The sequence below is a fragment of the Mizuhopecten yessoensis genome, unplaced genomic scaffold (genome assembly GCF_002113885.1).
Source record: "Mizuhopecten yessoensis strain PY_sf001 unplaced genomic scaffold, ASM211388v2 scaffold9301, whole genome shotgun sequence".
Taxonomy (NCBI): Eukaryota; Metazoa; Mollusca; class Bivalvia; order Pectinida; family Pectinidae; genus Mizuhopecten; species Mizuhopecten yessoensis.
In genome coordinates, this window is record NW_018407979.1 from 399,225 (window position 1) to 411,517 (window position 12,293).

The following is a 12,293-nucleotide window of genomic DNA, read 5'->3' on the forward strand; positions in this document are numbered from 1 at the left end:
GTATGTAGTGGTGGCAGATAAGGGCTAGGCAACAGCACTAAATTCAGAGAGTGGAGCAAAGCAGGAACCAAAAGAAAAGAGAGAAATGGTTCAAGGAGAGATCAGAAGAGCGGGGAAGGAGATATAGAAAGCCAGAACAGTATCACTGGGCAAGCAAGGAACCTTGACACTCCTGAACAGCCAGAAAGACAATCGACATGGCAGGAAATATGGAGAATCTAGCCTTACTGTATCTCATCCCTACTGAGGTCCGTCTATGATGTTTTTCCATCTCCAGTTAACTTGGCAAAGGGGGCTGGTGGAATCCTCAGAGTGTAAGTTGTGTGGAGATTATGGAACAATGACCTACATTGTCTGGTTGTTAAGTTGCATTACATCAAGGAAACCTGAGTTTGTTCAGTTTGTTAAGGTGTGGGAGAAACTAGTCTCTTAGATGGAGCATCATGGAAAATGTAAGTCGACCTGGGGAAGAAGATGGTTTTCTCATCAATCGTTCAGACTACCACTTGGCCTGATGCAGTACTGTGGTCATCCCAGCAGAAGATAATCATACTTGTAGAGTTGACCATTCCATGGGCCGAATGGTGCAGGAAGGCACATCAGTGCAAGAGCTCCAAGTACCAGGAACTGATTGAGATATGCAGACAATGGGGCTGGAAAGCATGGCTGTTCCCTGTAGAAGTTGGATGGCAGGGATTCCCAGCAGACTGTATGGTATGGAGACCCTTCAAGAGCATTGGGACCAATGGACACCAGAGACGAGCGGCCATACGCAGACTTGGCAAGCAGGCAGAGCCTACTTGTTGGCTTTGGCATCTCAGGAGAGGACAGAGATGGGGACCATACAGCGATACACAGTGGCTGGTTAACACTGTGAACCAACAAAGTCAGATGTAGTGGTTAGAGCAATGTTACAGAGATCCTACTGAAGCCAAACTTGGGAACCACATCTGACATTTAAGGTCATGAAGATGGTACCATGTATCTGCAGAGAATGAAGCCACTTTAAAAGTTCCATCACAAAGAACTTTTTATAATCTGGACTCAGCAGCATGACACTTCATGATCACCTGGTCACAATATTCTGACACATCCTAACCAAATGTGACCAAGGTGAAGTGTCATGCTGCTGTGTCCAGATTATGAAATATCTGCAGACACCATCTTCATGACCTTAGATGTTGCAGTGGGACACAAACATCTGAACGATGATCAAAAAAAACAAGAGGCCCACCTCTCGCATCAACGACCTTTAATAAACAAGAGGCCCAATTGGACTGTATCTCTCACCTGTTATCCCTCTCGCATCAACGACCTTTAACAAACAAGAGGCCCAATTGGACTGTATCTCCCACCTGTTACCGTCTCGCATCTACGACCTTTAATAAACAAGAGGCCCAATTGGACTGTATCTCTCACCTGATAAGCCTCTTGCATCAAGGACCTTTAATAAACAAGAGGCCCAATTGGACTGTATCTCTCACCTGTTATCTCTCTTGCATCAATGACCTTAAATAAACAAAGAGACCCAGTTGGACTGTATCTCACCTGTTATCCCTCTCGCATCAATGAACTTTAATAAACAAGAGACCCAATTGGACTATCTCTCACCTGTTATCCCTCCCGCATCAATGACCTTTAATAAACAAGAGGCCCAATTGGACTGTATCTCTCACCTGTTATCCCACTCGCATCAATGACCTTTAATAAACAAGAGGCCCACCTCTCGCATCAATGACATTTAATAAACAAGAGGCCCAATTGGACTGTATCCCTCACCTGTTATCCCTCTCGCATCAATGACCTTTAATAAACAAAAGGCCCAATTGGACTGTATCTCTCACCTGTTATCCCTCGCATCTATGACCTTTAATAAACAAGAGACCCAATTGGACTGCATCTCTCACCTGTTATCCCTCTCGCATCAATGACCTTGAATAAACAAGAGGCCCAATTGGACTGTATCTCTCACCTGTTATCCCTCCCGCATCAATGACCTTTAATAAACAAAAGGCCCAATTGGACTGTATCTCTCACCTGTTATCCCTCCCGCATCAATGGCCTTTAATAAACAAGAGGCCCAATTGGACTGTATCCCTCACCTGTTATCCCTCTCGCATCAATGACCTTGAATAAACAAGAGGCCCAATTGGACTGTATCTCTCACCTGATAAGCCTCTCGCATCAACGACCTTTAATAAACAAGAGGACCACCTCTCGCATCAACGACCTTTAATAAACAAGAGACCCAATTGGACTGCATCTCTCACCTGTTATCCCTCTCGCATCAATGACATTTTAATAAACAAGAGGCCCAATTAGACTGTATCTCTCACCTGTTATCCCTCTCGCATCAATGACATTTAATAAACAAGAGGCCCAATTGGACTGTATCCCTCACCTGTTATCCCTCCCGCATCAATGACATTTTAATAAACAAGAGGCCCAATTGGACTGTATCCCTCACCTGTTATCCCTCTCGCATCAATGACCTTGAATAAACAAGAGGCCCAATTGGACTGTATCTCTCACCTGTTATCTCTCTTGCATCAATGACCTTAAATAAACAAAGAGACCCAATTGGACTGTATCTCTCACCTGTTTTCCCTTCCGCATCAATGACCTTTAATAAACAAGAGGCCCATTTGGACTGTATCTCTCACCTGTTATCCCTCTCGCATCTATGACCTTCAATACACTGCCATAAAGAGTATGAGTAGGTAAGAGGGAAATGAAAATATCAAAGCTGCAACATAATGAAAATGTGCATTATCCGACGTACACCACATCAGCTGTGAGAGAGCCAGATGTTGTTGTCGACAGGCAGGTTTGAGCATGAACACCGGGGGGTAGGTCAAACAAATCCTGATACTTCATACTTTTCTAAATGCATTACAAAAATTTACTGTAAAGGTCCAACACATAAAACAACAATTAAATGCTGATAAACGTTTCTTGAATGATTTATTTGCAACAATCAATACAAAACAATGATTAATAAATATATTATTTTGCCTATTGCCTCTATATAATGGAAAATTGGCCACAGTATTACAACATACCGGTACACCAAAGGTACACCGTGTACACCATCCACACAAAATTTGTACTGCATTCTCTCCCGATAGCTACGATTTATTTACTTATAGAAGTCTTTTTTTACACGAGATCAAATGTGAAAGATGTTTTTCTTGAAACTACAAAATTTACATAGAAATATTAAGCAAATTGCCTTATAACTGTAGTTATTCCCAGAACTGAAAATTTTGAAATGCAGTGAAAAGGGATTACATAAATATTGTCCTCATATACAAATGTTCCACATTTACTGTTCATATTTATCATATGAATACCATGTTATGCAGTGTCATAAAGCCATCACATAGATTATGTTTATGTAACGTGTGTACTACCACTCCGGAAATGACGTCACAATCAAATATGAACAATCAATGTGACGTCACGTCATTGTGAAGTGGACGCCATTTTCATCGTTTCAGAAGAGGCCAAGTGCAAAAATATTCGTTTCAGATCACAACTATACAGTTTACTTTGTACGATATGATAAAAAGAATCTGTCATTCGTTTCCCTTCATATTAGATTGATGATACTCGCCAGAGGCTCGCAAACATTGAAAATCCATAACTTGTATCGTAAATCTAATATAAAGGGAAACTTATGACAGATCCTCTAAAAAGAACAGAAACATCATTCTCAGTGTTATTTCCCATTTTTTTCCACACAAAATGTGAAAACAATTTTATAACAGACATGGAAAGAACTACAAGACTTAGTTTGGAATGGTAACTACATAAATATCTGATGTTATAAACTTTTGATGTCAAAGTATGAAATTTCTCTTTCCTTTCTCTCATGCTTCATAGGTCATTTGAAGGAAAACGTGAAAAACATTTATTTTGACAAACAAGTTGAAGAGTCACATGTAGTAACCTTAGAATGAAATGCTGATGCTCTCGTCAGAAGAGCAAATATCAGGTACAGAATAGTTCACACAGATAATTTGATTTCCGCAAATTTCCTTTGTTAAATAAATTCAACAAATGGATACAGCGACAGGCTATATGCCTATCCGAGTACTCTCCATATCGGTAGCAATATATCTAGTATAAATAGATTTAGAAGATTAGTTTTTCACTTCCATGCGATTTCACTGGTTTTATCAGAGTAGAGATAAATTCGTTATTTTAATATCTAAATAATATCACTTATATCATGGCCTCAGACACACATACTTCGATAATTACCTTGAAGATGTATCAAAGCATACAACAAACCAAGGCAAACTTTATTCCTATTTATAATGAAACCACGTTTTCATTGAAATTCTAGATCTGTTAAATATTAAACTTAGGTACTGCCTTCTAAAGTTCAAAAGTGAAATTTTCATTTTGGAATAGGAAGTTATTTACAGCACAGGGGCATGACACTAACCCCCAATTCCACAGTCTGTATAAATGTATTTGTATCTACAGCACAGGGGCATGGCATCAACCCCGAACTCCACACTGTATATATATATGTATCTATAATATACAAAATGTTGGGAAGTGGATTGGTGCCAAGCCCCTGTGGTTTACAGCATCAAATCACCCTGTCAATAAAATCAGTTAAACACACTCTATTGCTCTTGAAGAGCAGACCTTAGTTATATGTCTGATAGTACTTTCTCCCAACATATAAAAACATGTAACATTTGTAGGCAATCACAATACGTACAACACACTTGGTATACAAATTAATTTAGACATATTACATATATCTTGAATCGGAAGGATGTACCAATATGAAAAATGTTAACAGCTTTCTGAAGCTTATTGAAGAACTGATATCTATTATTCATAAATAGATGGTTAATTAAATACTTATTCAAATTCAGTCTCACAGAGAGTCTGACTCCTAAGAAATTTTTGAAAAGTTTTTGTCTTGTCCTTAACCCATTCACCCCCTGAAGACACATGTGATCTCTTCCAATTCAAAGGCTGGAATAGTTCATTATAAAATTTCAGGGGTGAATGAGTTAATGATTTAAAATTGTTGCTATGAAAATCTAGCATCGATACAAACCACTTTTATATTTGAAGTTATAATTATACAGGTACATGTAGCTGAAACAAATGTTTTATGACCATTTGTTTAAGTGGAATCATTTAAGTTTCACAGCATATATGCCAGTATAAATGGGTCCTGTGTAAACAAAAAAATATTCTCTTTACAGAAATATTGTCAGTTTTCACTGTAATGCAATCTATTGAATGATGTATGAGAAAATGCCATTACAATTATACATACACAAGTTTTACGTAAACAAAAATTCACTGATGGAATATCTCCAAATATTTCAATCAATACTGTCTTAAAATGCTCAACCATGACAAAAAAATAAAAAAAAACTTAAATGATTTTGACTCAACACTGAAGGTTAATTACAATGCACTTGTGAATGATATCTTAAGCTGTTTTACACAATTCTTACTTCAAATTCATACACTTGCTGAGAAAATCATAAACACTGCTAGTAAAAATAGGTGTTCAATATCTACAAAGAAAATGATTCCTGAACCAGTTGTTTTAATATTGCAGTTATAAAAAAGAGGAATTGTTCCAACTAAACTTAATCTAATTTGGAGTTCCTATATCATGAAATAAGAAATTGTAACACGTTAACAATCTCATTAATGAGTGACATCAAACGGAGCGGGTAGGATTAATGACAAACTCTGAAACGTTGCACATATCTCATTCAAAACCAGAATTGAAATCTGTGTGCTAATCAATATTCCACATTCCTCAGACAACAGTTTGGTTGTAATCATTTACAATAATTTTTCATACTGGTACCTTTTTTTGCAGTATGCAACAGATGATTTGGTACGCAATCACCTAGTGAGTGACCAATATATCTACCTGTCGCTCTTAGAGTGACAGTCATCATAAACACAAGCAACTTTATGTAAATAAATAAAAATTGCATTGCATTCAAAGGGTTACATCGTCAATCAAAATTATGATTTGATAATATTTGCAATAAACAGTTACAATATGAATTTGTCAATTCCAAAATGTAGCAAATCGATTTGGTATATAGTAGGTCGATTAAGAAATCATAAAGGAGAAAAAATGAAAAAGAAAAAACACCCAACCAATCAGCTACGTTGCACATGACTTAAGTCAGCTTTTTCAGAAGTTGATCTGGATGAGTCCATTATGGTCTACATTGGTGAAAGGGTAAAGTAAATCAAACTTGCATTTTTTTCCAAAATACCTTAAATTTTACCATTACATTTGCAGCTTATTAATTCACTATCAGATCATTGTGGCATTCCTCAGTATATATACCAGTTTTAGCTATAAATTTCAATGATTTTTTCTATTAACATCTGTCTAGCTGATTCAAGTTTTGAACAACACGACCACAGATTTTGTGCCTACTGGTACAACAACATAGGTAGGACACACCCTCAACACATTTTTCCGATTTCTGAGTATCTGACGAACACAAAATGAGATCTACTCTAAATGGGTTTTATATGATAAATGTTTAGGACTTGCAACAGACATAATCTGTCAGCACCACTGACACCACAAAACGACAAATGGATACCAATCCAGGATTTCATGTTTTCTGTTGGCACCCACCAACTTTGGGTAGTCAAGAAAACATACCAACACTGATCTCCATACTGAAGGGTTTGTCTTTCGATACACATATCTTCTCTTCACACTTGGGCCGTTTTTTGTTTAAACGGCCAAACCGGTCGGACCACAGTTGTTTGTTTATTAAATAAGATCGGACCTAGTAATCTGATGCTGCTTTCAGGCGAGCCTTGACAAAGCCTTGCAAGGCCTGCATAAACATTTGCAGGTCCGCCAGAATTTATACCCGGAATTCTTACATTTATAAACTGTCATACCGCTTTTTATAAACGAACAGGCCCTTGGAATATGTCACCAGAAATCAAAGGCTCTTTATGTGACATCTTAAGGTTGATACCTGTACACTAGATTTAAAAAGATAACAAAAATTATGCGACAGCGCAACAGTAAAATCGACTTCTTTAAAGTTAGGTGTAGCTACTCTGTAATCTTTGTGGCAGATTTTAATTGTACATAGGATTACGGTCATCTTCTAGCTTCGCGCTTCAGGGAATTTTCCTGTAGCTCAGTGGTAGAGTGTTCAAACACTTTCTGTTAACACTTTATTAGACAGATATCAGCTTGACAATTGGTCAGGTACTTGATGATGTGTTTGATGGGGTCGACTATGCAATGAGTAAATAGAAAATGAAGAGGATAGCTACCCATAAAAATACTTTAGACAGAAACTGTTCCTCACGATTCTGTGGTGATCCAGGGGGAGCTATCCAACAAAATATCAAAATTTATTATTAGATGAATTGTATATTGTTTTTAGAAATATTACTACAATATTGATCTATTTCACAAGGAAACATTCACAATTTTCCACAACATGTTTCAAAACAATAATTGATTCTAACACGGTTTCAAACAGTCAAAGACTGTGACGTTTTTAAAAATCTATTTGGCAGTCATTGATTGTAACATTGTTTGAACCGATCATTAATTGATTATAACATTGTTTGAACCAATCATTAATTGATTGTAATATTGTTTGAACCAATCATTAATTGATTGTAACATTGATTGAACCAATTATTAATTGATTGCAACATTGTTTGAACCAATCATTAATTGATTGTAACATTGGTTCAACCAATCATTAATTGATTGTAACATTGTTTGAACCAATCATTAATTGATTATAACATTGATTGAACCGATCATTAATTGATTGTAACATTGGTTGAACCAATCATTAATTGATTGTAACATTGTTTGAACCATTGATTAATTGATTGTAACATTGTTTGAACCAATCATTAATTGATTGTAATATTGTTTGAACCAATCATTAATTCATTGTTATATTGTTTGAACCAATCAGTGAATCATTGATTGTAGCATTGTTGAAAGCAATTATTGATTGTAATTTTTTTTGAAGTATTTATTGATTGTAACATTGTTTGAAGTATTCATTGATTGTAACATTGTTTGAAGTATTCATTAATTGTAACATTGTTTAAAGTATTCATTGGTTGTAACATTGTTTGAAGTATTCATTGATTGTAACATTTTTTGAAATATTCATTGATTGTAACATAATTGCAGTCATACATTGTTTCATTTTGTTGATGCCGAAAGTGGTAAATTGAACAAAATTTGATGGAAAGGAACTATGCTTTGAAAAATTGAGTGAAAAGAGGTAAATAATAAACATGTATATTGTATGTGGTGGTAAAATGACCTAGAATGGTCACTTATACATACCTGGACCCGGACGTCCATCATTGAAATTAAACGTTGAGGCAAAAATTCCGAAGGGGAAAGCACCAATTCCAAATGACATATGGAATCCTCCATCTCCGAACCCAAAACCTGGAAATCCCTGGGAATACAGAGAAATAACCACTGTAAAATCATAAATTTTCGTGGGACATTAAATTTCGTTTATTTCATGGACAACAAAATTCCACAATTTTTTTTTTTTAAATCCCCACTAAAACATAAATTTGATATGATATAGATAGGGAACAATCAGAAATCATCGAAATATAGTGTCCTTAAAACAGTCTAGTATGTGAAAACCACAGAATTTTAACCCCACAAAATAAATGATTCTACAGCATTTTTGTAGTTAATCATATTGGGGCTGTCGTGAGTACCCAAACACAACTCAATTTTTATTGGAACCCGTGTCTGAAAATGTGTACCGAAAAACCAATCAAAATTAGTTTATATGTCTGTCATTGACTGTGTCAAATAGGTAGATAACGCAATATTTCAATATCCCAGCCATGTATGTTTTCTTTTGACCGGCAGGGGATGATACCGTAATTATATTTTGTTAAAAAAACAACAACATTGTTATCATTTTGTTTTCTCATGGCTGTACTTATCGAGAACTTTTCTACATATTGGACGTGTGATGAAATGACTTAGGCAAGACTAGTGTTACACATGATTCGTAGGTGTGAATAAAGGAGATTATGTTGGTTTATTTTAGAAAATGTTATTTTGGAAATTCTTCATTTTCACAAGGTGTCCAGGTCGTAAATTACCCATCTTAAATGTATGCATTGGAATATAATTACCATGCTCATTAACGATTGATAAATCAAGATTTTATGACAACTTAACCGTGGTATCTTTTTCTTTAACATCTACAGGAGCATCTCTCAGCCTTAACCCTTTCACCACTGTAGACCATAATGGACTCGTCCAGATTAATGCATGGTAGAGTCTACTAAAGTTACATAGGGGTGAAAGGGTTAAATATTCCAGTCTGATTAACTCTTGTGTCCTTTCTCTATACCTACCCCTCCTTGATTTTCTGGTTCAGATCTTTGACCTGCTGGTCGAGGTGGCAGTTTTTCTCTGCAAAAAAAGATTATTATATGATGAAAGGAAATTGGTTTTTTTCCTAAGTTTTTATGTATAAATCATCACCTTTACAATTGAAGATAATACCTTTGATTCAATACATTCCCCCCCACCCCACCCCCGACTATTTTTGTAAATTTATCATCACCTTTTCTTGCAGCTTTCAAAACTAAATCCGACTAAAATATGATAAGTTTGGCCAGTATGAGATATGATATAATTTTAATTTGTTTAGATCAGCTTGAAATTCAAGTCAAGAAATTCAAGTGGGTTATAAGCTGTAAATGATCAGGGTCTACAGGATTTCTAAACTAAGATACTATAGCTAGTACTGGACAATATCACTTCAAAATACACTGTAGATATTTTATAAGAAAGATTTTGATAGGTGCAGAATGCATATAAATGTAAATTTTATTTATTTTACAACAATTATAAAACAAGTTATTTCAACTTATGTTAATCATTCTTGGTGGCTCGGATGTTAGCGTGCGGGGGTCTTATTGTGAGAGGAAACAGGAGTACCCGGAGAAAACCCACATGGTCAGGCAGGTGACCCCAACACCTTTTTACGTCCGATCAGGGATTCGAACCCGGTCGCCTTGGTGAAAGGCAAGTGCGCTATCCAGTGCACCACCCGACCACCCTGGTGGTGCAGAATACACATTTTTCATCAAAAGATCAATTTTTGAAGTGGAACTTAGATCTACATGTACCTTGGGTCCTGCTGGTTATTGGAGCCCCTGCCATATACTGGTATTACTTTGTCCTTGCCAATGCCGGCTTTACACACTGGACACATCTGTTTCTGTGGGCGAGTCTCCAACCATTGGTGGAGACAGGGCCAGCTGTAATTATAATCAATTATAAATTTGACTATATATTTTTGAAACAGAATTATTTTTTTCTTTCTTTCTTTTTTATGCAAACCATCAATATATCATAACCAACCCCTTAACAGTACCAACGTGCAGATAAGTTTCTTGGTAAAGTAATACATAGCACATCTAATATGGGGATTTCTACATTTTCTTTTTCAGTGACTTCCGAATTACATGTAGGCAATACCTTGGATTTTTATCTTTTCTTTCTCTCCCTTCTTCAACTTAAATTGTTTCAGCATCTCTCTATGCTTATAATTACATTTACAACAGTTTGACCAATGCTATGACATTTAATCTGTATGGATCATTTAATTTGATCACAGAGCCTTATACATGCATGTACATGCATACAAATTGTAAGGGTGCACTGGTCTGTTCAATTTATAATCATTTATATTTTTTACCGTCACTTTTGGTTTCAAATCACAGGCTCTGTCTGTCAAATACTGTATCCATATATAGATAGCCGATAGATGTATTTGACAGATAAAGCTACTGCCTTTGTTACTAGCAAAACAGTTTATGGGTTGTGCACTTCACCACCTGACTGACATTTGGCTAATTAACCACATTGAAATCATCACTTTTACCAAGGAAAACATACAGAGCTTATGAGAAGAGCTTAACTCATTCACCCCTGAAATTTCATAATGAACTATTCCAACCTTTGAATTAGAAGAGTTCAAATGTGTCTTAAGTGGTGAATGAGTTAACATGAGAATTTTAAAATTGGTATGCGACCAAAGTGATTTATGGGACACATGTCCCTAATTCCTGGACTCGTCCTTTTCCTTTGGTACACCCTCAGTTTCAGAACCCACTCTATCTGTAAATAATGGGTCAAACCGTCCATCTATATATCCATGCGGTCCATTCATGCATGACTTTTTGTGTGATCGAAGACAGACGTGTCCCAGTAGATTTTTGTTGCCAGCAACCCAATGATACCAAATGGTGTTCAAGAATTCCAGGCCCCATATATATATATATATATATACACCAGACATCTATCTGTCAAAATGTCCCAGTCCTGGTGTCATGGCCATATGAAACTTGGGCTAGTATATTCCCTTAAATGAAGGACAGCACATATAAGCCTGATGGCCATATTAAACTTGGGCTAGTATATTCCCTTAAACGAAGAACAGCACATATAAGCCTGGGTCTTCTAGCTCTGACACAGACTTACGACGTTTTGACTGAAAGAAGTCTAACACGTATGCCTGTCAAAATGTTAAAGTCTGAAAAAAGGTAGATTTTTGTTGCCAGCAACCCAATGACACCAAATGGTGTTCGAGAAATCCAGATCCCATATATTTATATACCAGACATCTATCTGTCAAAATGTCCCAGTCTGATGTCACATTCCATTAAACGAAGGACAGCACATATAAGCCCGAGTCTTCTAGCGCTGACACAGACTTACGACGTTTTGACTGAAAGAAGTCTAACAAGTATGTCTGTCAAAATGTCAACGTCTGGTGTCAGGAAACTCGGGGTACACTAATATAACCACTCAACAGTTGATGATGATCATATTTCAGACGATATTTAGCAAAAAGGATTGACAAGTTGACAATCGTACCAAAACAAATGTCCACACATGCTGACAACCGGATCGCGTGCTGTGTCCAGACAAATGTTGCACTCGTAAAATGTCCCTGCATCTGTGTCCGCTGAATCTGCTCCCCCGGGGGGCGTGGTACCTCCTTCTGCTCCAGTCGGCGTCGCCATGTTTAATTTAGTTTACGTTCTTAGATGTTGGCTTAATCTATTCCACACGTGTCATTATTGAAGCATAATAAGACGCAAATAAGACTTCTATTCCATCATCACGTCAAAATATATTCCACTCGTGAAGTTCCGGAAGTTACTGTGTTGACGTATAACTACTCATGCGCAGTAAACCCTAAAGGGGGGATAATTAC

At 36.6% G+C, this 12,293-nt stretch overlaps 1 protein-coding gene across 1 annotated transcript; it reads right to left on the reverse strand.

Annotated features, from left to right (window-relative positions):
* Positions 1 to 6,105: 6,105 nt before the first annotated feature.
* LOC110457714 (E3 ubiquitin-protein ligase RNF185-like) lies at positions 6,106 to 12,269 on the reverse strand. Its single transcript, XM_021509085.1, has 5 exons — positions 11,951 to 12,269; positions 10,198 to 10,329; positions 9,418 to 9,475; positions 8,369 to 8,486; positions 6,106 to 7,379 (listed from the first exon to the last, which is right to left on the reverse strand). The coding sequence occupies exons 1-5, from the start codon at positions 12,097 to 12,099 to the stop codon at positions 7,282 to 7,284; spliced, it is 555 nt and encodes a 184-aa protein (XP_021364760.1). The 5' UTR covers positions 12,100 to 12,269; the 3' UTR covers positions 6,106 to 7,281.
* Between the last annotated feature and the right edge of the window lie 24 nt (positions 12,270 to 12,293).

What these genes read in the sequence shown, in the direction of transcription:
- LOC110457714 (XM_021509085.1), bottom strand. Translation starts at nt 12,099, where the DNA reads ATGGCGACGCCGACTGGAGCAGAAGGAGGTACCACGCCCCCCGGGGGA. An exon ending in AATAACCAGCAGGACCCAAG is followed by an intron (nt 9,476 to 10,197) that starts GTACATGTAGAT and finishes CTTTTTTTGCAG; the next exon opens with AGAAAAACTGCCACCTCGAC. An exon ending in TGATGGACGTCCGGGTCCAG is followed by an intron (nt 7,380 to 8,368) that starts GTATGTATAAGT and finishes TTTGTTGGATAG; the next exon opens with CTCCCCCTGGATCACCACAG.